General features: G+C 45.3%; 2 protein-coding genes across 6 annotated transcripts; both read right to left on the bottom strand.

Moving 5' to 3' along the window:
- Positions 1 to 31: 31 nt before the first annotated feature.
- LOC108164130 (myb-like protein Q) lies at positions 32 to 7,469 on the bottom strand. Of its 2 annotated transcripts, none has more exons than XM_017299732.2 (7): positions 7,408 to 7,469; positions 5,662 to 6,204; positions 4,764 to 5,050; positions 4,263 to 4,335; positions 3,021 to 4,192; positions 2,068 to 2,725; positions 32 to 1,913 (listed from the first exon to the last, which is right to left on the bottom strand). In XM_017299732.2, exons 2-7 carry the CDS (start codon positions 5,873 to 5,875, stop codon positions 1,747 to 1,749), a joined length of 2,571 nt encoding a protein of 856 aa, XP_017155221.1. In that variant the 5' UTR covers positions 5,876 to 6,204; positions 7,408 to 7,469; the 3' UTR covers positions 32 to 1,746. The 2 variants fall into 2 exon arrangements, with proteins under 2 accessions (XP_017155221.1, XP_017155219.1); XM_017299730.2 differs by having other exon boundaries at positions 7,258 to 7,427.
- Positions 7,470 to 18,106: 10,637 nt separating this feature from the next.
- Positions 18,107 to 25,044, bottom strand: LOC108163253. 4 transcript variants are annotated; one of them, XM_017298420.2, is made up of 7 exons: positions 24,865 to 25,044; positions 23,928 to 24,134; positions 22,873 to 23,211; positions 22,215 to 22,801; positions 19,343 to 20,869; positions 19,172 to 19,284; positions 18,107 to 19,109 (listed from the first exon to the last, which is right to left on the bottom strand). In XM_017298420.2, exons 1-7 carry the CDS (start codon positions 24,873 to 24,875, stop codon positions 18,897 to 18,899), a joined length of 2,997 nt encoding a protein of 998 aa, XP_017153909.1. In that variant the 5' UTR covers positions 24,876 to 25,044; the 3' UTR covers positions 18,107 to 18,896. The 4 variants fall into 4 exon arrangements, with proteins under 4 accessions (XP_017153909.1, XP_017153910.1, XP_017153911.1 ...); XM_017298421.2 differs by lacking the exon at positions 24,865 to 25,044 and adding an exon at positions 24,654 to 24,813; XM_017298422.2 differs by lacking the exons at positions 23,928 to 24,134; positions 24,865 to 25,044 and adding an exon at positions 23,346 to 23,370.
- Between the last annotated feature and the right edge of the window lie 552 nt (positions 25,045 to 25,596).

The raw sequence follows: 25,596 nt of genomic DNA, 5'->3' as shown, positions 1-25,596 counted from the left end.
CCAACCCCCAAAACAGTTGAAACAACTCGCATATGTAAGTCCTTAGATGGGTTTCGGTTTATTCACGTCAATTGGATTTCAATTTGATTCAAACACACAAAATCAATTTGAACGCAAGTGTATCTGTATCATGTATTCGTATTAGTAGAGAGCTTTAGCTAGTTTAGTTACATTTATGTTGCACAAATACCATATATTTATATATATGTATATGTACTCGTATGTATACGCATATTTAAGTGGTGCTTTCGCTTTTACCGAAGTTCAATTTGTTCTATGTTTTGCTCTTCTTCTGTGGAACATCAATATTAAATATTTTTGCATGTGTATTTACGTACGTATATGTATATGTATTTTCATTTGATTTTCATTTTGATTTTGATACTTCTGTGTAGTGCTCTCGACTAGAGCTGGCCGAGCATACACACATGTGTACTCGTATAAATCTCCATGGAGTTCGGCTTGGATTTCTCTTTATCCATATATATGTACGTATGTATGTACGTATTCGAAATTTAAATGTCTACTTTTCAAGTATAGTTCACTTAATTTTACTCTCTCCGAATTAATCGATGGTTATCACGCCTAAACTTGCTTTGAAATGAAATGAACGTAAAACGAAGTCATTTGAAAAATCTGCATTCATTCGATTCTCAAACTACTCGTAGACATGTATATGAGACTCACTAAGTATACACACATGCATATAATCGTATCTTTAAAGTTTAAACATACATATACTATATTTTATTGTGGGGTTTTGTGTCTTAAAACTGTTAGTTTTACTCGATATGGTGTCTTTCTTTGCTCCTTTCAGCTTTGTTAAAACAATTTCCATATTTATTCGTAATATCTAATATATTTTGTGGTTTTTCGTAACGTATATTTAAATGTCCAACGGAAGCGTGAAAAAATGATATTTCGTGAGCAAATAAGGAATACATTGTTCTGATTCCGTTAACATATAAATTATAATATTACACAATTCATTATTTGTCATTGTTCAGTTTTTTTCGTTATAGATTTAGTTGCCTATACTTGTATTTGTATGTTTGCTTTTTCCCCCTCCGATAAATCGTATATGAAAAACCTTGCACTCCATTGTCTCAGTCATGAAATGAAGTCGAAACTGAATTCAATACATACATACTTGTAGATATAGTTATAGGTATAGGTATAGGTATAGGTATCGATTTTTATATATGTGTATAGTATGTATATATTCTGCAGAAGTACATCTATAAATTCTTTAAAATTTCTACTGCTGTATACATCAATGGTTGGTTGCTTGCTTGCTTGCTTTTTGGGGATTGTAGTGTTGATCCACTACTTGAAGGAGAGAGATACTTCGCATTCTTATAAAATGCATAAATATTCAGCTTACAAACTAGACTACGCCCGCTCTCTCTCTCTCTCTCTCTCTCTCTCTCTCTCGGTTGATCGGTATATACTCGTATATGTGAATCAGATATATGTATGTTTGCTGATAGGTATTTGTTTTTAGAGAGTGCCTTGAGACACACGTGATAGGGAGGGCTTTACATTGAAATCCATACAATTTATGCTTGAGTTAGTTGAGAGTCTGACTGAAAATTAGCTCTACCCAAGTCGCTTCCTCTGCTGCAGCTGCGGCTTACAGTTGCCAATCGAATTTACGGCTTGATCAATGCAATCATTTCATTATTGCCGCCATCCCTGTGACCGGAACCCAGCCCGGCACCCAGCTTACAGCACCAGCCCGTAACCTCAGTAACCAGTCGCATCGAACAGATCCGGCAGCACCAGGGGCGGGCAGTTGTGGGGACTGCAGGTGACGCTCGGCATCTCGTCGGGCGTCACCGCATCCGTGCAAATGCACTGCAGACAGTTGCCCGTATCCTGGGGCAGAATGTCGCCAATTTTATACAGTTTGCCTGCAAAAACAAACGGAACGGAGTTTGGATTGTATTTGAAATGGGATTAGGAAGTGAGCAATTGTCAGGAGCATGGAAGAAGGGAAATGGGAAGGGGGTTATTTTCGTTAGCACTAATCTCCGGGGCATTCGTCGACTCTACTATCTTGCTTACCCAAAACATTGCACATACGCCCTGGTGCCAGCGGCACTGTTGTTATAATCGTTGTCAGTGTATACGGTGGCACCGCTGGGCTGCCAGTCGCCTGAGGTTGATCCTGATTGTTGCTGTTGTTGTTGCTGATGCTGGTGGGTGGTCTGGTGGTGCTGGCGATGGTTACGGAGCTCCTCCTGTCGGTCGCCTGTGGGTCCATTGTTGCCCCTGCTGTTGTTCCTGCCGTTTCTGCGATTCCTGGCGTTGCCGCTGTGCTCACACGTGACGTTCTGTTGCCATTTGCAATTAAATCCGTTTGGCGACGGGGATGCACATCAACTGCAGTTAGTGTAATGTCAATGTTGACAACACTCCCATTGAATTCGCTGCTGTAATCATTGTACGAGCTGCGGAAGAAGACAGCATCGGCAACATTGTTGTTGTTCCTGGCATTGTCTTTGCTGCTGATGCTGCTGCTGCTGCTGCCACTTCTCCCATTCCCACTGCCGCTGTCACTCTTGTTTCTGATGGCAACATCATCGATTATTGTCGATGCTGCTGTTTCCTGCTCCGAGGCATCGTCCGGCGTGTTTGTGCTGTCAGCATTCAGCTCCGTCGATGTCAGCCACCGATGGAACGCATCATCCAGGTCCTTGCCACCGCTCCTATCTGGTTGCAGCTGGTCAGCATTAAGGGAAGAGAAAAACAAAACATACTGTTAATTCAAGTTGACTGCATAGTAAATAATAAACCAAGTCAAGCTCGAAAAACCCTATTACGAAGACCCTTTCAGGCTGACTGGTCACGGCGCGACCGCAAACTCAGGCCTGTCAGCGGGGAGAGCCAATGAAGTAGTATGGCCCAAATCCTAATTGGGCTACCCTCCATCTGGCTGTGGCTCTTAAAGCTACACAGCAAAAAGTACAGCCAAGCGAATGAACCCATCTCTACTACTCTACTACTACTACACTCACATTTGTGGCTGAAACTGTGGCCCCATCTCCAGCTTCAGCTTCAGCTTCAGCTCTTCCACTGTCCCGACTAGACAGTCTGCCCGTCGTATTGCCATTTGTTCCTGTCGTCGTAGTCGTTCGCATTGTTGTTGTTGTTGTTGTTGTCGCCGTTGTGGACGTCGCTGCCTGGTTTGTCATCAACGCCTTGGCCATGCTGCTCCTGGGGCTGCTACTCGTTGTCCATTGTGTGGGCGCTGCCTTGGGGCGCTTTGTTGGCGGCTCTGGCAAAATATCGCTGTCGGTTTCCGCATCATCAAAGTTTTTATCAACGCCCAAGTCGGTATGGAGTTCAACGCCTGCATCTGCTGGTGGCTTTTGTCGGGCCAACGCCTCTTGTTGATGTTGCAAGCGTTGCTTTTCATGCAGCAAGTGCTGCTGATGATGCTGATGCTGATGGTGCTCGTGCTCCTCCGTCTTGTAGTCGTAATAAAGCAGGGCCGGCAAGTTTTCGGGGAAATTTAAGATCTTGCTGGACGAATGTGGAGGCTTGTGGGGATGCTGGTGCGAGGGCGTGGCAATGGTTGTTGCTGGCTGCTGATAATGCGTTTTCTTTGCTGCAGCCTGATTAACTGGCGGGGCTACAGCACTCTGTTCTTGCTCCTGCTCCTGCTTCTGCTCCTGCTCCTGCTCCTGTTGCTGCTGCTTCTCGGGCAACTTCTGGTGCTGCTCGTGTTTGTGTTGCTTGATTATATTGTAGTTGGTGGCATCGCCAGTCTTTTGTTTTTGTATCTGATGCTCGTACTGCTGCTGCTGCTGCTGCTGCTGCTGCTGTTGCTGCTTTATGGCTGACTTTTTATAATCCTGTGGCTGCTGCTGCGGCTGCTGCTGCTTGTGGCTCTGGAAAACTTCGTAGTCATTAAAATTCTTTTGATTCCTACGATGCTTGCGCCGCTTGCCAACTTTCCCAGCCGTTTTATGCACTTTTGTTGACTTTCTCGTGGTGCTCTCATAGCGATATGGATCTGAATAGTCACCAACACCAGCATCAAAGCCGAAGCCAACACCAGAACCAACCCCACCGCCATTGGCTTTGACTTTGCCATTGCCATTGCCAATGCCATTGTCGTTGTCGTTGTCGTTGTCTTTGTCGTTTCCTGCCGCCATTTCCTTCACCTTGTTTGCATTGGTCTTATCTGGGGAGGAGGTAAAAGGCAAAAGTTTCTTGTTATATTATGCATGGCCCATAATGGCGGGAAAACTAACCGCAGCGCTCCCACCAGCAGAAGATCTCTCCGTCCATGCAGAGGCACACCTCGCAGGCATCCTGGCGCGGCACCTGAACCGAAAGCGGATGAGAAAGGTTACAGCAAATGGTTGGAAGTGTGGAAAAGTGTGCAAGTGGGAAATTTAAATGGTCAGCAGCTTGGGTATTCACGATAGCAGCCATCAATCATCTGGATGGAGCCGAGCTGCATAATGGATGCGTAAGCGAAAGCCACGAGTCAGCCACAGACAGCAGCAAATATCAAACGGTATCATGTTTAGACCTAATTGAAATTGCTTAATCCGAGTGTTCACTTCATTTTGAATGAACCAACTTTAGCTTGTGGTGCGATAATCGAGAAGAAAACATGTTCTGTGCTTGACAAAGCGAAATGAAGTGCTCTCTAACCGACCAAGCGAAAGGAAAACCATCTTCAATTGCACATCTCTTCTTTTCCCCTACCTATCGTACGCTGCATCCTTTCATCCTCAAATTCTTACCTTCTGTCCATGTGTGTACTTGTGGCCGTTAGTGAAGCAGGCGGCTGCCCGACTGTGCGGCTCCAAATCCTCGACTGAGCCATCAGAAAGCCCACCCTGAGCTCTCAGAGTGTGGGGTTCCAAGGTGGAGTCTGATTCGAGGCCTGTCGCTCCGGCCTGCTGGAGCAGCTCGGTGTCGCTGAGCATTTGCTGGGACAGAAGGCGCGCGTCGTACTTGGCCTGGGATTGGGCCGTGTCCAGGTCATAGTTGAAGTCGTCGTGCTCATCTAAATACTCGAATGGTAAAGCTGCGAGAAGCCAAGAACAAATGCGAAATAATCCCAGGTTGATTTGACTTTTCACGCCAGACACCAGACGCCACACACACCAGCAGAGACATACAAATACATATGTACTCTGTGTAAAAGATGGTCCTGATCGGCAAGCTGTTGCCACCTTTCATATGAAATTTAGGCCATAAGCGGCGGCATTTTATTATGCATATTTGATAAATTATCATAAAAATAAGATACGAAATAAATCACGAGCCACATAAAAGCAGCACACGTACACACAAACATATATTGTACGTATTTATATTATATATATGTATGTACATATATGTATATGGGCTTCCTTTATGGCTGCCAGTTGTCATTAAATCAAAAGGCTGCACTCATTATGACATAAAAGTGGCGAAAGACGAATGGTGAATGGCGACTGCGAAATGGAAAATGTAAAAGCGCAAAATGCTCGTAAAAATTCAGAGCAGAGCGAAACGATTGCTGTGATTTATGTAATACAGATTTAATAAGGCTGTAAAACGAATGCTGCCTTTCATTCCGTCTGCCATTCCATAATTCAGGGAAAGCAATCAGCGGCAAAGAGAGTCGGCTAAGCCGCTGATGGAGAGACTCACCCTGGGTCCGGCTGAGTAATCCGAAAATGTTGCTCAACAGCAGGAGACGGAGTCGCAAGGAATGGCCGTTTGTCATGCTGCTGCTGCTGGTAGTTCCGATGATCCTGTAGCTGGTTCTGGTGCTCCTTGGTCTGTAGCTGTAGCTGTAGCTGCCGCTGTCGCTTCTAATAATCCCAGGAAGAATTTCACTTTTAGGGGATTTCACGGATGGCATTTCACTTTAGTTGCAGCACATTACTTTGCACATTTCTTGCACTTGCCTCTCGGCACTCCCTCTCACCCACAGAGCCGCACTCAGTCCCGGGCACATACACTCTCCGGATTTGGAGGGGCACACCACACCGTGGGACAACCTTCACCGATGTTTGTTTGGGGTTGCTTTCGGTATTCGTTTGTTTGTTTGTTCCTTCTGCTTTCTGGCTGTGTTTGCTGTGGCACTTTACACCGTAACCGTAACCGTAACCGTTGCTGTTTTTATCCCACTTGTCTTCTTTGTTATTCTTAGAATGCACACTTGTATACTCGTACTTTTCCGTGTCGGCACTTTAGTGGGAAATTTTGCATTTACTCGCACATCGCACAGTGCTGCTCTTGTTGCTGTGCCGCCGTGCCCACATAAGTAGGCAACGCTTTTCGCACCCACCCACCCAATCAATTTATGGAGGCTGAATGTAAATGTAAACTCAACTACTGCCATACGAGGGTTCCGCCTCCTCCGCCTATACTCAATTCATTTTGCCAAGTTCGTAATGGCACAACTGTGATTCACCCCCCCTCTTTTCGCCCGCTGGGCTACGTGCCTCGTTCTGCGGGGAGAACGAACGAACCAACCAACAAGTGTTTCCCCAAGAACGTGACTTATGTAATCAGTGAAAGGAAGCTGCGGCAGCTGCGATTTCTACGCTCTGTGGCGGACAATTTCAAATGAAATTGAATCCCATTAACTAATCATAAAAAATGAGGAAGCTGTCCGTGCTTCAGCCTGAAGCCTGGCTGAATGCCCACGCTCTATCCTTAGTTTTTGGCAAAGGCCCAAACAAAGCTAAGCCAGGCTATCAGCAACAACAGCAACACTTGGAGCCAGGTATAGGGAGTGGGAAATCGGGAAAATCAGGGAAAAGAGCACACAAATAAAAACAAAACGGAAGCCTCCGCAGCAGGCACAGGCGGAAGTCCATTGCCGGGACGTTCGGGACGGTAGCGTTTGAAGTGTGAGAAATTAGCGCTATGCCAGCAGCTCTCTCAAAAAAAAAAAAAAAAAAAAAACACACAGGCTGTCACCCACACTCAGTCAGAGACACACACAGTCACAAGCACATATACACAAGCACACAAGTAGCAGCCATCACTTATAACAGGGGCCTGGCCTGGCAGAGTAGAGTCCATATTTAATTTATGTTCAATTTGCGACAACTTCCGTTCAACATGATCGAATTTTAATTACAAATGCAGTCGGCCTATTAAATTCCATAAGTTATTTATTCACAATGTTCTACAGTTTTGCTGCCGCTGTTGGTCTCACTTTACACTTGTTTGCTTTTAATTAAAATATAAAGACCCGGAGCACTCAAATGATAAGCGAACGCCTCTAATTACATTTTATGTTAATTGAATGCACTCGGCTCCCAAAAAAACTCCAGCCTTAAATATCCACTACATTCCAAATCCAGACGTCGTAAGACTGTCTGTCACACACGGCGGCTACGCTATGACTGACTGAATCTTTGCCGAATCTCGTCGACCCACCAAGTTCCACGCTGCGACATCCACTGTTGCTGCGGATGCTGGATCCTTTGTATTTATTGCAGCCGCCTACAACTCAATCCTGGCTCTCTCCGAGAGTGCTCTCCGCACGAACCGCCTTTTATGAATGAGCTGTGTGCTGTGCGCAATAAACATGGCCCGAACACATCGAAACTGAGAGAGAGAGAGAGGTATGATAGAGAGAGCGGTAACAGAGCTCTGTTGACTGAATGTTAGGATCTTAGGCGCTGGCTAAATGCAAATTGCATCAAACTGAATCCGTTATGTTCAGCCATTTTGCACTCTTTTTGTGGCAATTGAATTTGCCAGAGCCTTTAGGCCCTACTGGCATGCATTTAATGTCGAGAATTGCATTACAGCAGAATGCCCCGCAGGCGCCAGGCGCCAGGCAGGCAAAAAGCAAGACAATGTCATGTGTCATAGCCAGGAGCAATTTCATAATTCCATTTTCGGGCTTTAGTCTATTGATGGGACGGGACGCACTCATACGTATATATGTATATATATATATCATAGCCCCCAGATGCTAAAGTTCAGTCCTAAGAAGCACAAGTGTGAATATGTAAATGACACAAGTCAGGCGGGCACAAGGGCACACATTTGTACTCGGAAATACATGTATGGGTACGGGTACGGGTACGGGTACGGGTATTAGTGTGAGTATGGCCGGGACGGGGCTGTCAGCAGGACTCGGAGGCCGTTGAGTGACAGGCGATGTTTGGGGCCGCCACGGATGCCATTGTGAAGCTTGTTAGACATTACAATGCGTGTTTGTGTCAGGATAACTGTCAACAGTTGCCTCTGCCTTGCACGCTCCCCCTCTCTTTCTGTTCCTCCTCCATTTTTATATTTTTACATTTGCTAATTTCTTTTGTACATTCTTGAGCTGCACGACGGGCAGGCGGTATTAGCATAAAATAACAATAACTCTGCTCATTGTTGTGCATCAAGTGGAGTGCCTGTCACACTCTCAGGACTCCGGCTCGACCGCGTGCAACAGTTGGTGGCCCATCCAAACATCCATACTCGTATGAGAGTGTGGCATGCATATATCATAAGCAAGATATCGTAGATGTAACCCACGCCTACCGCCTACCGCCTACCGCCTACCGCCTACCGCCTACCGCCTACTGCCTACCGCCTGCCATATACCCATTGGGTGTCCATTGATTTATTTCCGGCCACAATCGTACGAGTCATATGGAAAGTGCCACTTGACTGCTCCAACTCGATCCTGCCACCAGAATATTTATGTGGCTCCACAAACGATTTGTATTTGCAAATTATGCTAAATAAATTGATATCTCTATCTTTATGGCAAAACAAATAATGATAGTTGACAGCTGTGGTCGATCCGATATGCGTTGATATTTAATGTGTGGCGAAGCAATTAACTTGTGTTTCCCACTTACATCTGTATGGTATATACGGGCAGACATATGAAATCATAATGATTTATATAAAAGCGTATGTATATCAAACTGTGCTGGAAACGATTTATTGGCCATTAATTAAAAAGTTTCAAAGCTTCACAGAGATAAATAAAGTTCTAAAAATGGGTTGAAAAACAATAATTGTATATTTTTTATTTATTTCTGTGGTTGGTCAACCTGTGGTCTACCAGTTATGGTAGACATATATAATCTCCAATGATATGGAATCTCATAGTTATAATCCCTTTTTGAATAATTTGTGAAATTCACGCATTTTTTTTAGAACTACAACAATTATTCTCCAATTAGTGCCTTGGTTATACTCTTTAAGTAATTTATAGAAAATAAAAAACCATTCGGAAGCCATCCTTTATTCGTTGCCTTCCCGAATAAATCTCGAGTAATTGTGTGGAAAATTTAATAAAACTGTCAACTGCCTTTGCTGCGGATTTCATTATGCGTAATCCTCATTGTGTTGATTATTATGGCTATTTTGGCAGCCGCTCGGCTAAATCCTTTCAAAGGCCTAGACAAAACCATCCTCAAAACTTTCGTCATAAATATTAAAATATATTGTTTTAAAATCTGAGCGGAAGGGCGGCTGCTTCCCAGCCTTGACTCGGCCATAAAAATGATTCATTTAATTGGACATGTGTTTGTGCTGCGAGGCCCGCAAACCCAAGCGGGGGATGGGATGGCTTAAGTGTATGCAAATTAAATTACAATTATAAATTCTAAGGACTCTGGGGCTTTTCTTGGCCCTGCGTACCGGCCCTGGGCGACTACAAAGCAGGCTGCTACAGCCATCATCTTCTCGGCCTAATCTCAGGGCTGTCCGGCCCACGAGCTGGCACCTCACTTACGAGTGCCATATGCCAGATGTAAATATTTAAAATGCTAAAATATATTTGACACTCGAGTCTGCAGCACTTTGACAGACGCTCTTCTTAGTGTCGTTGCTGCACAATCCCTTTCTTCTACACATCTGGCCGGCTCTCCCTTGGCCGGGGATCTACTCTACGAGTATTCCACTCGAAAGGCCATGCATTCTACACAGCATAGGCATCTGCAATTGTATATCCGTATACATTGCCTTTAATGCCCTAACAATTGTATGCTTGAGTTGGCTTATGGTTGTCTTATTTTGCACAGAGTGTTTGTCTGTCCCAAGTAAGTAAATGTATTTGGGTATTGTGTGCCTATATCTATATGTGTTGTCCTCTTATCTCCTTCGATTCACACGAGAAACCTTCTGCAATAATTTGGATTGAGAGAAATGCATTAAATTTTGTGAAAATTACCAGGGGCTTTCCGGCCAGAGGGCTGGCTGTCATTTCGGGGCAAATCACTTTCCATCATTTGCAGCTCAAACTAAGTTTTGATTGATACGAAATCACATTGAATGGTGGCTCTGTAGTTGAATCGTCTCTTATATTGAGTGGCTCTTTAAACAGTCAATACCTTAAAGCAATTAAACGAACATGGCTGGAAAGTTAGGCGACATTTTGCACTGAAGTTCGAGCCAAAAGAAAAATTGTCGCCGAACACTTGGCATGATAAAGTCGCCGAAATTGGGGTGTTGAAAATGCTTAAAAGTTTTTCCTTGTACCCAACGAAAGTTTGCAAACTACACACACACACTCTATACACTCTATACGGACGCACACATATACACACATATATATGTATATACTTCGCGAAACTAACAACAATATGAAAATCAGTTAGGAGCAAAAAAACACATGCAGTGAAATGAACTCGAGAGTTCAAAAACTTTTACTTTTTCTATCGCAACACCGCTTTTTGTTGGGATCTGGGGCCTGGACAGTGCCTCTGGCAGCTCCTTGTTTTTTTGTATAGCTGTTATCAAGGCCTTTTGTCTTTTGGCCAACAAGTTTCTCTTTGGCCAGAAATGAGCTTGATTAAAGAAAATTTTAAATGCAAAACAGTTGCGCAAAATTTGTGATTACGTTCAGCTCAAAAATGGAATGCAATCCCATTTTCCTCCTGTAATTATGGCAACAGAAGGAAGAGGGAACGGAGCGGGACCGCCATTCAAGTGTAAAAGAAAAGAAAAGTAGAGGTAGGGAATATTTCGAAAAGCAATTTGAAAACAACAGAGAAATGCGTTCCCCGTCCCGTCCCAGCCCGTCCGCCGCCAGAACAGGCTCCAAATCTTTGCATTTCCATGGCAATTATGAAGCTGCAAGAGGTTGCAGCGCGCCGAGTGGCTGAGTGGAAAGCCAAGACATCGCCCCAAGGCTACACCGGAGTGCGACGGGGTGTTGCTGCTATCTCGCAGTGGCGTACTTAACAGCGGACTTGGCATTGCCTGAGAGCTTTATTAAAGTGCACGGTGAGTGCCGCGCACTTCGCCTCGGCGCCTGCGGCAGCAACGAAGGCTCGGGATACCTGCGAGTATGATTCCTTTTTATACCCGATACTCAAAATGAGTATTGGGGTATATTAGATTTGTGGTAAAAGTGGATGTGTGTAACGTCCAGAAGGAATCGTTTCCGACCCCATAAAGTATATATATTCTTGATCAGCATCAATAGCCGAGTCGATTGAGCCATGTCTGTCTGTCCGTCTGTCCGTCCCCTTCAGCGCCTAGTGCTCAACGACTATAAGAGCTAGAGCAACGATGTTTTGGATCCAGACTTCTGTGATATGTCACTGCTACAAAAATATTTCAAAACTTCGCCCCGCCCACTTCCGCCCCCACAAAGGACGAAAATCTGTGGCATCCACATTTTTAAAGATACGATAAAACCAAAAACGCAGAATTCTAGAGGATGACTATATGTTTTAGAATGTAAAATCTCAACCAGATCGTATAATTATTATAGCCAGAATCAAGAAAACAATTTCATTCTTTCTCGCTCTGTCTCTCTCTAACACACAGGTTTCATGGTCATTTTTGCCAATTGCAAAATATGAGTTCAAGGATCTCAGAACCTATAAGAACCAGAGCAACCAAATTTGGTATCCACACTCCTGTGATATCGGACCTTGACCGTTTCGTGTCCAAATTTCGCCACACCTCCTTCCGCCCCCGCAATGGACGAAAATCTGGGGCATCCACAAATCTCAGCGACTATTAAGGCTAGAGTAACCAAATTTGGTATCCGCACTTGTTAGATCTCACTATAAAACGTATATCTCAGAATTTCGCCCCACCCCCTTCCGCCCCCACAAAGGACGAAAATCTGTTGCATCCACAATATTGCACATTTGAGAAAACTAAAAACGCAGAATCATAGATAACGACCATATCTATCAGATTGCTGAATCTGGACCAGATCAGATAATTTTTATAGCCAAAAGGAACAAATCAATTTGCACTGGCTACGCAGCGCCCGACGTCACGCTCAGACTGATTTTCTGTCTCTCTCGCACGCACTCTTTGTCGTGTCGTTTAATATTAGCAGCGTCTGCCGGAGGAGAGCCATACTGACTTAGTATCGGGTATAACTGTAGAGTTGCGGTGTCCGCAGCAACTCACAACGTTCCCCCTCGTTTCATGTGCACGACAATATGTTGGCTGTGTCACGACAATAAAACATATTTGCATATTTACCGCAGCTAACATTTTCACATTGGGGGGGTGGGGGGCAAAGGGTTGGGTACAGAACTCGGGACGTGCGCTCATCAGGCAGTTTTGTCGTGCAAATTGCCCGAGGTGACCTTTTCAGATGTTAATGAAGGCCTCGCAAGCAATCATTTAGCAAAGTCCAGCCCACAACCACCTTAGACAAACACAAAGGGGTTCGGGTTCGGGCTGTTGACTTTGAATTAATAAAAATAACAGCATTCATTCGTGGCATAAAAAATAAGGGCAATGCAAACAATGGCTCTGCATAGTCACTGGTTTTGCCTGAGGACTTGCGATGAAAGGCAGCAGATTCCCTAAAAACTCGATGTTATGATCAGCTCATTCTCATTTTTATTACTGGTTGGATGGGTTCCCTCTCTTTTATTGGCTACCATAAAGTAAGTCCTTTCTGTGTGGCCCCTGCCACAGGATGCTGACATGCATGTTTCCGTCTAGCCGCACTTTTATAGCGCATAAATCTGGGCGAATGTCACAGAATTCTTTGGCCGAAAATAGATATCGCCCACAGGGAGGTGGGGGACATCACTCCCGCCTGGCAGTCCCTGCTAATTTCGTCAACAAATCTGCTAAGCCAGCTTATGGTCACACACGAACACACACACACACACACACACTCGCATTCGCAGGAACATTTGGCCAAGATCCCTGTAGGCGCCCTGATTTTTATTGTTCGAGAAATTGAAACGTAAATCTTGAAGGCTTTGCCGCAGCACGAATTGATTTTTTTATGGCCTGCCAAGAATTTGGCTTTATGAGCAATTTAATCATTGCATATGAGAAAGTGCAACCAGTTGGATAATTAAATCGTGCTTAACCTATTCGCAGCAGCTTATTGTTGGCATAGATAGTCTGGACTGTTGTTCATGTTGTGCACAATTTGCTTTAATTGCGAGCAAAACAGCTCGATAATCACATTACAACCGCCATGTCGGTCTGTACGAGCGGGGAGTCGAGTCGATTCAATGAAGCCATGGGACAAATGGAAAACAGCTGCGATGCTGTGCAGATTGGTGGCTTGTGTGTATGAGCTTGGCACAATGCAGAACAGAGTCCCCCGCATTGGCCGACGGCAAACAGCTTAAAAAACGCACCGAAACGGAAATTTGCATCACGTAGGCATCATATGCCAGCTCCGATAAATTGCAGGGGCGCAAATAAAATGCAATGGTAGGGATCTCAGTGCGGAATTGTGTCAACAGCAATCTCAGTCACCAGCACCCCAGTACCCCAACACCCCAGCACCCCAGCAGCCCAGCAGCCCAGCAGCCATTCCCATTACCATTTTCAATCCCAGCCAGTCACAAGTGGGGGAAAAAGAGTCTGCTTTTCCTCTCACCATATACAAATACATATATTTAATCTTGAATATACTTATTCTGCACTGTGACTGCTGTCTGCTGCCTCCAGCCTGCTGCATGGTGGCTGGTGGCTGGTGGCTGATGCGGCTCCTGTTTGAGTCCCATCATAATGATGCGGCGCCGCGTCTGTTGCAACTGGCAAGCGACTGTTCAGGCCTGATTAAGAGCGCTGCAGGGCCACCCAGGATATACGTATGATTTAATGGAAACTATGGTAACGGGGTATATTGCATTCTTCTTTCACGACTGCAGGCTGCCTTAACTATTACGCATACGAGCCGAGGGCGAAATTTTCAGAAAATGTCAGCCACTTTCATCTTTTGTTGAGGTTTTTCCCTATCACTCTGCCTTTATTCGTATAGTTTTGTTGATTTTCAATTAAAAGTTTGCCCATTTCCTGGTCCAGCACCCGCATGGCCTCAACTGGCCTTCTAGTTAGCTTCCATCTTCCCATTTTTTGTTGCTATTTTTCATTGTTCGACTGCAGCTTCCGACAGCCCCTGACAGCCAGATGGACCATCCTCCAGACAATTGCCATTGACGTGGGCAAACCATTTAGGTAAATAATTGTTTTGCCAGTTTAGCCCAGGCATTTGCAGCAGTCAAACAAAAGCCAGCACTTTCGCAGGCCACCAGTGTACAACGGCTGAAATGTGTTGCAGAAATCTGCCATGAAATATGAGCTGTGAGTGGATGGATCTCTCTCAAAACCAGAAATTTAAAATCAGAAATCCAATAAAATAGCCAAAGGCAAACATTTAAAATTGGCTCAAAAATAAACGAATAAGCATACACACTCGTACATATGCTCTCGTGGGTAGTACGAATATAACGTTTCCCAACTGAAATACAATTTATTTTTACTCGTATTTATGGAAAATGTGCACTCCCCTGAATGATTTCGCAAGAAGAGTTTTTCCTCTGCTGAAGCGGGTTTCACATTTTCTTGCAATTCCATTTGGTTTCTGGCTGGACTGGACAGTTCCAGGACTGGAATGGACAAGTCGGTCGTAAATTCTGCTGACAAAACTCGGCTCCAGGCACGTTTTATTATCCTGGCGCACTTCTAAGCGTAATTGATTGATTGATGGATGGATGGATTCACTGGCGGCTGGATGGCTGGACGACTGCATAGAAGTGGCACGGCGAAAGCCAGCACACACGCACTCAAAGAGCCCAAATGGTGGATATTAAAGCAAGTTTTGCCGTAAAAGTCCGAACAACTTAGCACATTTAATCTTTAATTAAGAGCAAAAGAGACGAGACGTTATCTGACCCTGATTCCAGGGCCACCAGGGTACACCCTTCACTTCATCTTTTCCCTGCCTCCAGGCGGCTTAAATGATGCGTTAAGATGACTCCAAGGAAGGATCGCAAAAGTGGCTTGCGGCTTTCCGAGGTCGGCCCAGGAGGCTGGGGGCCCCAGAAGCCGCAAAGGACTTTAAGCCGAAATGCGCAAACAAACGAAAATGGCCGGAAAGGGTGGGGTAGTGCGGAGCAGCCTCAAAATGGCAAATGGCAAAGTACACATTGCCTTCACGTAACTGCCAAAGGCATTGCAAATGAATTAAATTGCCAAAGAGTGCGAAATAATGGTCGACAGGCCAAAGAGTTGCCTGGCCAAGAACTATGGAAATGGGCAACAGACTGGGAGTCTTGAGGGCCGGACCCTGCAGCAGCGTCTAAAAACAAGGGCGGCATTTTTGCAAAGGCGAAGTCCCATTAAAATTCAATTGCCTGTAAATAAAGTGATGGCGTGACGCACTTGAAGGCCTGAAGAAGGACCGAGCATGAAAAGTCGAGCATGGATTGTTTGTCACTTAATTAAGGTTAATGTGCACGTCCGCTGGCGGCAGGGATTAACTTTCGACTAGTAAACAACACTCATGCGTAATTAAATTTCCAATGAAAACACATCCCACACTCATCTCGATTGACTGCTCCTGCAGACTGGAGGGGCCTGGGGCTCGGACCCCTCCGGCGGATGTACATAGAGTAGTTTTGGGGTAAAAGCAAGCCCATTCTCGCCATCCTACTCGTAAAGCTAATGGCTTGTGCCGACTGTGCGACAAGTTTATTTCATTATGGTCACAAAGCAAAAGCCTTCCTGCCCAGCCGTTCCCACATGGAAATGGACTCAAATTTAAATTTATCAAAATGACTGCAAAACGCTTTGTTGAAATGTTATTCTCTCCACTCTTGTACATCTCCGTTTGCAACTAAACTTAATTACGACAACAAGTCACACAAGTGCCTCTAACTAAGCGTCAGCAGATCCTCCAATCCCTCTTCGCCGCACACACATGCACTCAAACATTTGAATGTCATACAAAAGTTTTCACAGCCGGCCCCAATGTATGCGCATATCTAATGCGGTCGTGACTCTGGCACTCGCTGGGTTATCCAGAGCCAGGGACTCGGAAATCGTTTGTTGAATCTGAAAGCCAGTATCCCAAATCCGTGACCCCCGAATCTCATATTTGACAACATTTAAGCACAACTTTGACTGGCGGCATACGACAGTAGTCCATAAATGTCACTGTCGAGTGCAGGGGCGCACTCCGTGGGCGTAGAAGGCTCCGGGAGGGCTTGGACAGATGCATATGCATTCCAAACCGGAACATGGACCGTGACTTGCTTATCGATTATACATATGTACATTTGATAAATGATAATAGTCCAGAGTTTTATGTAAATTCCAGTAAATGTTAAATATCCCTATTCTATTGAAAACCTCGTACTTACCCAAAGAACTTCTTTATCAAGAGAAAGTTGTGTCAAAGTTTTCCTTTTTCATCCTCCCCCTGGGAGAGGGATGTGCAGATAAGAGTGTGATATGATGGCTAGAGTTTTTATTGTCTTGGCCGTATTGCAACTCTCTTTATGGCCGCCACGATTATGTCCCACCATTAATGCCCCACAAATTGTGCTCCGACACGCCAGCGAATTCAATACGAAATAGGGGAAAAGTTGCTGCAAACTTAAACACTCCGCTCCGCTCAGTTCAGTTTGTTTCAGCGGAGCGAGGTGGAGTTCAGTTTTTGCTTTTGCTTTTGCTTTTGCTTTTTACAGCCGTTGTGTGAAACTTTTCTCATTAGTCACTATTTTTAGCTGCAGTTTAATTGTTACACACTCGCAGCACGAAACTTTGCCTCGCTGGAGTGCGAGTCCTCAAAGTTGTTTCAATTTTTTATTCTTTCGGGGCAAGTCAAATAGCTGACGGCTTTCACAGACCCCTGCCCGCTTCGCCGCTTCTCCGCTTCTCCGCTTCCCCGCTCTATCTGTGGTGGCTGCCGTTTGAGCAAGATTTGTGTAAGCAAATTAAATGTGCTGCAGGACGTGGCATTTTTCCAGCCAGCCATTGAGCAGGTGGCAAACGAATATGCCAAATTTACGCCAACTAAATTAAAATTTCAGGGTGTTCTGGTTCTGTGGCAATTAAAACAGATGTTTGTGTGCGTGTGTGTGTGTGTGTATAGGTGAATGGTAGGAGCTCTGTTTGTAATTACGCCAAACACGTGAGCAATGCCTGTAATTTAGACGCGAGTCAAGGAACACAAAGGCCCAGGGCCTTTGTCCTTTGTCCTGGCCCGGGCATCTCAAACATTTGCCGAATGCCAACCCAGGACGTATTCTACTTAGTGCAATTTCATCCACGTGCATATTTTGCCCAAAATTATACAAGGCACTCCATCACTCTGTTCCAGCTCCGCACACTGTCAGCCCGAGGTCTTTTAATTAAGTGCATGCCTTCGTTTTCGGTTCGAATTTAGGTTCCTTTGACACGACTCACTCAAATTGCAATTTATACGACAGGTTGGCATCTTGTTGTCGACTCAACTCATATCAAACTACTAGCCAAGCAGAAGCTCTGCGAATGCGGCAGCCAGCCAGAAAGCGTTTAATAAGTGAGTATATAGGGGAAATGGATTTCCAGACTTGTGTCTAATAAATAATGCGAAATTAGGACAATAATCAGTGTTCCAGTACGAAGAGCAGTGAAGGATAATTTTCCTTAATTATAAAAAAAGGAAGATGGATAACGATGGTTAAATATAAGGACAGGGGGTCGTACAACAGCACACTTTTGTGTGCTCTCAGCGAGTTCTGTAACTAGAATTTCTTGCATTTTTTAAACATCCCGTGTTTATTGTACTCCGAGCGTAGAGCCCTGAAAAAAGCCGTGATGCAGCCGGACACGCTAATTACTTGCCTGCTAATGGCTTTGACAGCCATTCATTCTCCCTCCGCTCTCGACTAAGATAACGTTTTAATTACTCCGTGCAATGCATTTATTGTAAAAAATAGGATAGTCTTAGATGAAAAAGCGGCATGCCGATAAACTGTGCCAATTAAGTGAACTTACAAGCAAAACAAGCATAGAAAGAGTTTTTAGGCCAAACTATCAACTATTTTTGGGATCGCTCTTTAATCTTATCTAGAACTTATACACGGGTAGCTTGAAATGGACAGATTGGTACATATATTTGTGCATTCCTTCCAAATGTGAGAATTTTATCTGGGACTTTGTAATTCGACGCTATTTCAATGTTCCACTCTAGGTAGCATAACTTAGTGATAGCTTAAATTTATGATTTGTAGAAAGTGTGTGCGGCTTTGACGAGCCATGACTGACCTTAAAACGATATTCAAATGGCAAACATGATCAAATATATCCTTAAATCTGTTATTCGGGGAAGAGGCTGAGAGGAACTGATGACACGAGTTCTTCGAGTTTAAGACAATGTAGATCTGAATAAATATTATAGGACCTTGCCTGGACCTATTCACCTAGGTATGTATGTACAAACTGCTCCTATCGGATTGGCTATAAAAACACTCATCCATCTACGATATGATACAACAACACTTACAAACTATAGCCTTAGATGTAGCATAAGTAAAGAGGGCGCTTTGGATCCGTTCTTCCATTCCCTCGCGGCGATATATTGTTGAGTTTTCCTTCTTAAGGCACAGATATTATGTACACCTGACTGAACTTAGGTCACTAGACTGGGGAGTGGAGAGTGGTGGGTGGTGGGTGGGACGGCGGCAGAGACAGACTTAAGGGGCTGGCGGCTTGCCATGCACTCGAAACCGGTAGAGGCATGTGTAGGTCGGCTGGCCATGATTTGTCTCGATGCGCAGCTCAACAATTTCGTAGGGCCGTTGGATTTCCAGGTTCTGCAGGGTAAAGTACTGCAGGGAGGCGCCATTGTCCTGGTACTCGTACTCACCGAACAGCACCGGGTCCTGGTCCTTTTCGTGCTCCAGCCCCTGAGGAATCAAATGAATCTGAAATGAACTATGCCAACTTTTAAATGAGATTTGTCACTTACCCAAACGGTAAAGTTACGGGGCGCAGAGTCAATGCGTCCTGTGGGCGACAGACTTTTGGGAATGTGCTCCAGTGTAAACCCAGTGACATACACCAAGGAGTTTAGCTTAAGAACTGTAAGATAATGGCCAATGTAAGGTTTTTCAGGGTCGAATTAGAGGTAAGGACTTGCCTAGAAATCCGGGGAACCCCTGAAAGGCCCAGCACTCGCCAGGCTGCACATTGGGCGAGATGGCCACACGGGGCGTGTTGGTGGGATACCACAGCGGAATCCCAAAAACCGATATCTGGGCTGTTTTGGTCTGATAGCTCTCGGTGCAGCGTGTGGACAGGATCTGGCCACCTGCCGATTCCAGGGCAAAGTCCACGAGGCCCGTCTTGTCAGCATCGTACGTAGCTAGCACGGCCTTGACTATCTGACGCACTGCCTCCTCGCCGATTTCCCCCTCGAGAGAAGAGCTACTTTCATTATGCTTGGCCTCGACGGCCAGCAGAATCTCGCGCTTGAGCCGCTCACTAATTTCGCCCATCAGCACGATGCTGGAGCGTTCAATCTCGTCGCGGATGTTGTTGTTGGTGCGCTTGTTGAGCTCCAGTAGCTGCTGCTCCAGATAGTCTTTGGCCACGAACACACTGCGCACCCAATTCTGCAGATCGATGTCGTCCAGCTTGGCCCCGTCCTTGCCACTTCCCATGGCCGATTGTTTGAAACCTAGAATCTCGACCAGGGAGAGTTTAATCTGTTTGTTGAGCAGGGCAAAATGGGAGTCGTTTAGGGCTGCCAGCTTGGTTTCGATCTCGGCCAGCAGTAAACTGAATCGCTGATCGCTAGCCAGTTCATGCTGCTGCATGCGCTCCAACAGATCCTCCTGACCGATCTTCAGTCTGCTGATGGACTGTTGTAGATTTGTATTCTCGGCCTGGTTGTCGGAGAGGGCCAGCTTGATGAAGGCGATCTCCTTGTTCAGCTGATCGATTTGTTGTTCGGTGGGATGCGAGCCGGAGCCGTCTTTCAGCACCTTCTCCTCCTGTAGGGCCAGATTAATTCGTCCGTCCACGTAGTCGGCCAACTTTGGTGAGCCTAAAATACGTTCCAGTAAAGCTCCCCAATCGATTTTCTCCAGCAGCAGCGTGTAGTGGGATTCCTGTAGGTTAACTTCAGCCTTGATCAGCCTGTTGATCTCCTCCAGGTTAGCTGTCGACAGTCTCGCCTCCGGCTGCCAGTCGCCCGACCTTTGCAGCTCCAGCTTCAGTTTGGCGGCCAAATCATTCAGATCCTGTTCACTGAGCTCCGCCTTGGCAGTAAAATCCTGGAGGTTCTGCTTCATCAGCTGTACGATAATGTGAATCTGCTGAGGCGAAAGCTGCTGCTCTCTCTGCGTATACTGCTGCTGCTGCTGGAGTTTCAGCTCCACCAGCTGCTGGACATAGCTGTTGACGTGATTCAGAATATTCTCGTATTCCTCGGCGGTAAGGGCTTTCCGTATGCTCTGCTCTATGCCCGCCATGTTCGACTTGATGGTTTCGGCTTCTTCAGGAGCCCTGGGCACCAAAGGCAGCTCCAGCAGAGACTTCAGCGAGGCTGTGGCACTGGACAGATGCCCACGCCACGTGGCCAGCAGAGTCAGAGGCAGCGGCAGCAGGGCCTGGACATGTTGAACGTAGCTGAGTTGCTGATCCTCCTGCAACAGCGACCAGGCTGGCCAAAGATAAAGCGAAACAAGGCATTATTAGTTGGCAGTCCTTCTACATTCCGGTTACCCCCACAGTTTTTAGATATTCAGGGCATGGGCTACGGGGGAAATTCGATTTTTGGGGAATGCCAACACATGAAGAAATGCAGAAGGATAGAGTTCGGTTCTGGCCAACTAATATTGCTTGTCGTGTCTACTTACCATTTCGCATGATTCCATCAAATGGCAAATAAAACAACCGATTCTTCTTGTCTTGATGTTTTGCATGAAATCGTTTGCAGTTTATTCTTTTGTACAAGACTCTTACACAACAAACAGTGAACAAATTACAATTAACGTTGTCCGACAACAATTATAAATTGTTTGAGGCACACACATGTTCGGTGCATGTGAATGAATGTAAATCATTTTACAAGAAAGTTCTGCAATATGTATAGGTGGCGGCGAGCTCTATCCTTCTTCCATCAGCCTGTGATTTAGCATTTTGTTGGATGTTGTTGGGGGAATTGTGTGGGTTAGTGATGTGGGGAAATGGATAGGGGTTTTATATGTATGGACAGTCAATGAGCAGGAAAAAAAAACTCAACAAAAATAGACCAACTTGTGGACGAACCGGACTGACAAGCCGTAAGAAAATGAATCAAATGCTTTTTAATTTGTACTTCAATTGATCGTAAAGTTAACACATATCCACGATCAGATATGGACAGAGAGAGAAAGAGAGAGAGAGAGAGAGTTTATCTATCAAGAAAGCAGCTGCTGCAGCAGCTCATAAATAAAGCGGCACGATAGCTGCTCAAGATGTTCTCTAAACACGCTCATAGTAGACCTGATCGTCGGCCTGAAACAACTGGCGTCCGCGAGCTGCCACGTTCTGGCCGATAGTTTTCAAATACAGCAGATAGTCGTCGGCCCAGTCACGCACGCGGACCGCCTGCTCGGCGGCCTGCGAGCGCACCGATTCGTACTGCGCCTGGTTCAGGTAGTCACCGACATTGATCTTGGGGAAGGTGAACGTGTATTCGGACAAGGACTTGGGTGGGAAAGTTTCGTTGGGATGGAGGTAATAGAACAGACCTGCAAAGGCGAAGCACATTAGGCATTGGTCTTTTGGAAATGGCCAAAGTAAAATATATATGCACGTGGCCCGTGGCCATGGCTATTTGTAGATCTATGTAAATCAATGCAAACGTGTTGCTCTCCACAACGTTCAGGCGCGCGTATAAATAAATCCAATAGTGGTCGACTCTATGCATATGGCACTAGTTGTCGACCCAATTCAAGGTCAGGGCGCACGCTCACATATATTTTACTTAACCTCCGGCAAATGTGTAGCACAGCTCTACTCACCCGTCAGCAGCAGCAAGGGCAGCAAGATCAGCAGCAGTATAAGAAAACGCTTCTTCGACTTGTTTTCAGCATCCGAAGATCTCAGCAGCCACGTGTCCAGACTCAGTACCGATCCAACGAACAGATAGACGTATCGCAGAAGACTCGACAGACTGTCGCCAATGGCATGGCCAATCCGTCCTAGCACACTGCGTTCTTGGTTCCTTTGCTGCCTGGCATAATAGGTTTGATACGCATTCGTCTCTGTGGCCGAAATGTTGGTGATGCGCGTCCACATGGTCGTGACGGTGCTCAGGACGACTTGGATGAGACGGACCAGCCAAAAGCTCTGCTTTTGCTGCTGTCCGAACGTTGTGGCGTCCAGCTCGTCTGCCGAATCGTAGTTCAAGTACTGCGTTTTCCTCGACTGGTAGCGCCGACGGATGAGCTCTTCCTGGTCCGGATTCTGCTGGACCATTAAGTTCACACGGGCATCATGGTTGGCGAGGCTACGACGAGACATATTGGGCATGGCCACAACACCTGGGGCCAATTGGCGGCGATGTGGGGACAGCTGTGAATATGTGTAGTCCGTCTTGGGTGTATTGCTGGAAAACAGAGCAGATTTCGTTAGGTGACTGTAGGACCAGGAAAACTCCAAGTTCAATCCTCTACTAACTTCCAATATTCGCCAGCATTTTTGTACTCGATGTAGGCTACGCTGGGATCCACCGTACTGTGGGAGCCGTTCGAGCGCTTGCTGCTGTTCAGCTGCTCCCGGGCGGTGTTCAGCACATTTTGCTTGGTCTCCAGTTGGATCTTATTGTGGGGGGTCGATGTGGCACCCATTCTGTTGGTGGTGATTGACGTGACCGTTGTGGTGGTCGAGGTCTGTTTGCGCTTAGCGTCCGGAGTAATGTCATCGGCCGGAAAGTCGGAGGTCATCTGGGCAAATGCTTTGTTCCGTCCCTTTTTGCTGATGCTGGACTCCACCACGACACTCTCCTCGATGATCGTACTGCAAGTGGTGGGACATAGAAAGCTGTTTAGTAAGGTTTGGCGGCAATATCTCCACTCGGAAACTGTGTAAAGCAGTTCTACAACGACGTATCAAAACAAAAATATAATAATATGCTCATGAGCTGCTCTGACCTTCAGTGTTTAATGCCCGTCCGCCCCAGCATGCTGGGTTTTGTGGCTAAAACGTGAAAACGAATCTATGATGGCCAGCCCAGAGCATGTTGCTGTGACTGCCAGATGTCGTCATCAACGAAACGACGACGAAGTTTATTTGATTCATCAACTACACGGTAAAAATGCGCGCCAAAGCCGAGTAAAGCTACATATACCACAGCCGAACACACCCTGTACGGCAAACGCACACACACAGATAAACAAGTGGATTTGCCTTCGTTTTCATTTGCCCGCCTGCTCTTTCGAAATTGAATTTCGCGTCGAGTGTAAATAACAAGGAGATGACGTCATGGACACAAACACCGCCACAAGCAGACACACTGGATGGGGTTATTGCTATGGTTGCGACGCTGCCCCAACGATTGTTGAGACTCGCGTGCCTGGGCCACATGCCGAAGAAACTTCATTTACTTCCACTGCCCACCCGAAGAGTATTCTAGACTGCTGATAGCAATGGCAGTGATAAGTGATAAGCAAATGCTGTAATTAGGTCTATTTTGGGAAGGGAGAACAACCCTTCCCCCATTCGGCCATACTCACTGCACATTGGGAGCCTGCGCCGACTTCTTCTTCTGGTGATGCACATGTCCCTCCTCGCCAGCATGCTCGCAATTCTCATGATCGCAGCTGGAGCGAAGGAAGGGGGTCTTGGAACGCGAACGACGTCGCGTCTCTATCTGGTACGTATCATCGCTCATGATTAGATTCTGCTGCTTCTCAAATGTCTTAGGGCCAGCTGAAGGTTGGCTGCAAACGGAATGGTAAAATGGAAATAAACATTAAAAGGTTTTTGTATGTGTGTGTAAACTAGGCGTGGGTTGTTTACAATTGGGCAGACAGACCCACAACACAACGGATTTCTCCTAAGAGACCGTAATGACGAAATATTTGACATACTACTTTATGGCTAATTTGTAGTTAACTTCTATGCTCGAGTGCTTTTTGACAACGGGGAATGGGCCGAGCTACCTATAGAAGCTCCCTCCCAAAGCATGAGCATTAAATTATGCAATGCGTGTTGAAATGAGCACAGTGCCTGGTTTTTAATTAGAATGCAATGGGTAGGTAGGGGTTAGTGTAGGCAGGCTGGGGGCTAGAAAGATTCAGTCTAAAAATAAAGCAAGAGCCATTTCGAATTGCGAATAGCTTGTCAGTGACCGTGGAGTGCGGCGAAAAAGTGTTTTCTCTTTAATTCTCAGCAGAAAGGAAAATTTCACAGACATAATTGGAAAGAGGGGTGGGAATGGGCGTGTACAGGCTGCCTACCAGGTGAATAATCAATACAAATTGCCCAAATATTCGTTCCGAGCGCACGCAGATTTTGTTTAAAATAAAAACCTAAACAAGTTTTCCATAGCCGCGTCACTAGTAGCGTCGACAGCGGCAGTTTAGGTGAAAAACGGAAGCACGCACACACACAAACACTCTCGAAACAATCTCAACATGCTTAAGCATGTATGGCGCATTTTGCACTTACTTTTTACACATACAGTTTATATCGCACTTGTTGGATTTAGAGTTTAATACAATGTTTAGGATATTTGCAAGGGCCGCGTCGTTTTTTAGAATAACACAGAAGCGTGAAAATCACGTCTACTATCGGCGAAAAAAAAATGCTAACAAAATGTTAAAACATGCCGTCAGACCAGTCCTGCCATTTTAGCTTATTTTAAGCTAGATTTGGCTTATTTTAAAACCAAATACTTGAAAAATATTTGAAATGCTTATAGCTTGAAATCTAGCTTATTTAAAAGTTCATTTAGCTTACTTTGGCTTAAAATAATTAGTACAACAAAAATTTATGTTTTTTGTAATAGTTGTTAATTTTTGGCGAGAAAACTGATCAAAATCATATTTCTTGTTCATATTTTGGTATATCATCCAATTTTGTGTATAATTGTACAGTATTGTTTGCACATTTACATAAGAGAAAATGCCGAAAATGTGTCTTATAATCAAAATTTTCACAATTTCTGGTTAAATTTTAAAGAATTTAAGGAGTGTAAGCAATGTGCTAACTGACCCCACAAAATCGTAAAGCTGCTTTTATAATGCAAAAATTGGGTTCAAGTTGTGCGAATTACGGCAGCATGCTGTCGCTAAAAAACATCCAATGCAAGCATGGCACAAACTAACAAAATTTCTTTTATTAAAAAGTCCTCAAGAAACAGAGGAGCAAGAGGCTGTGGTTTGTTTGTACTTTGCTTAT

This window comes from Drosophila miranda, chromosome 3, assembly GCF_003369915.1.
Source record: "Drosophila miranda strain MSH22 chromosome 3, D.miranda_PacBio2.1, whole genome shotgun sequence".
Lineage (NCBI taxonomy): Eukaryota > Metazoa > Arthropoda > Insecta > Diptera > Drosophilidae > Drosophila > Drosophila miranda.
This window is presented reverse-complemented; position numbering and strand designations above follow the sequence as displayed.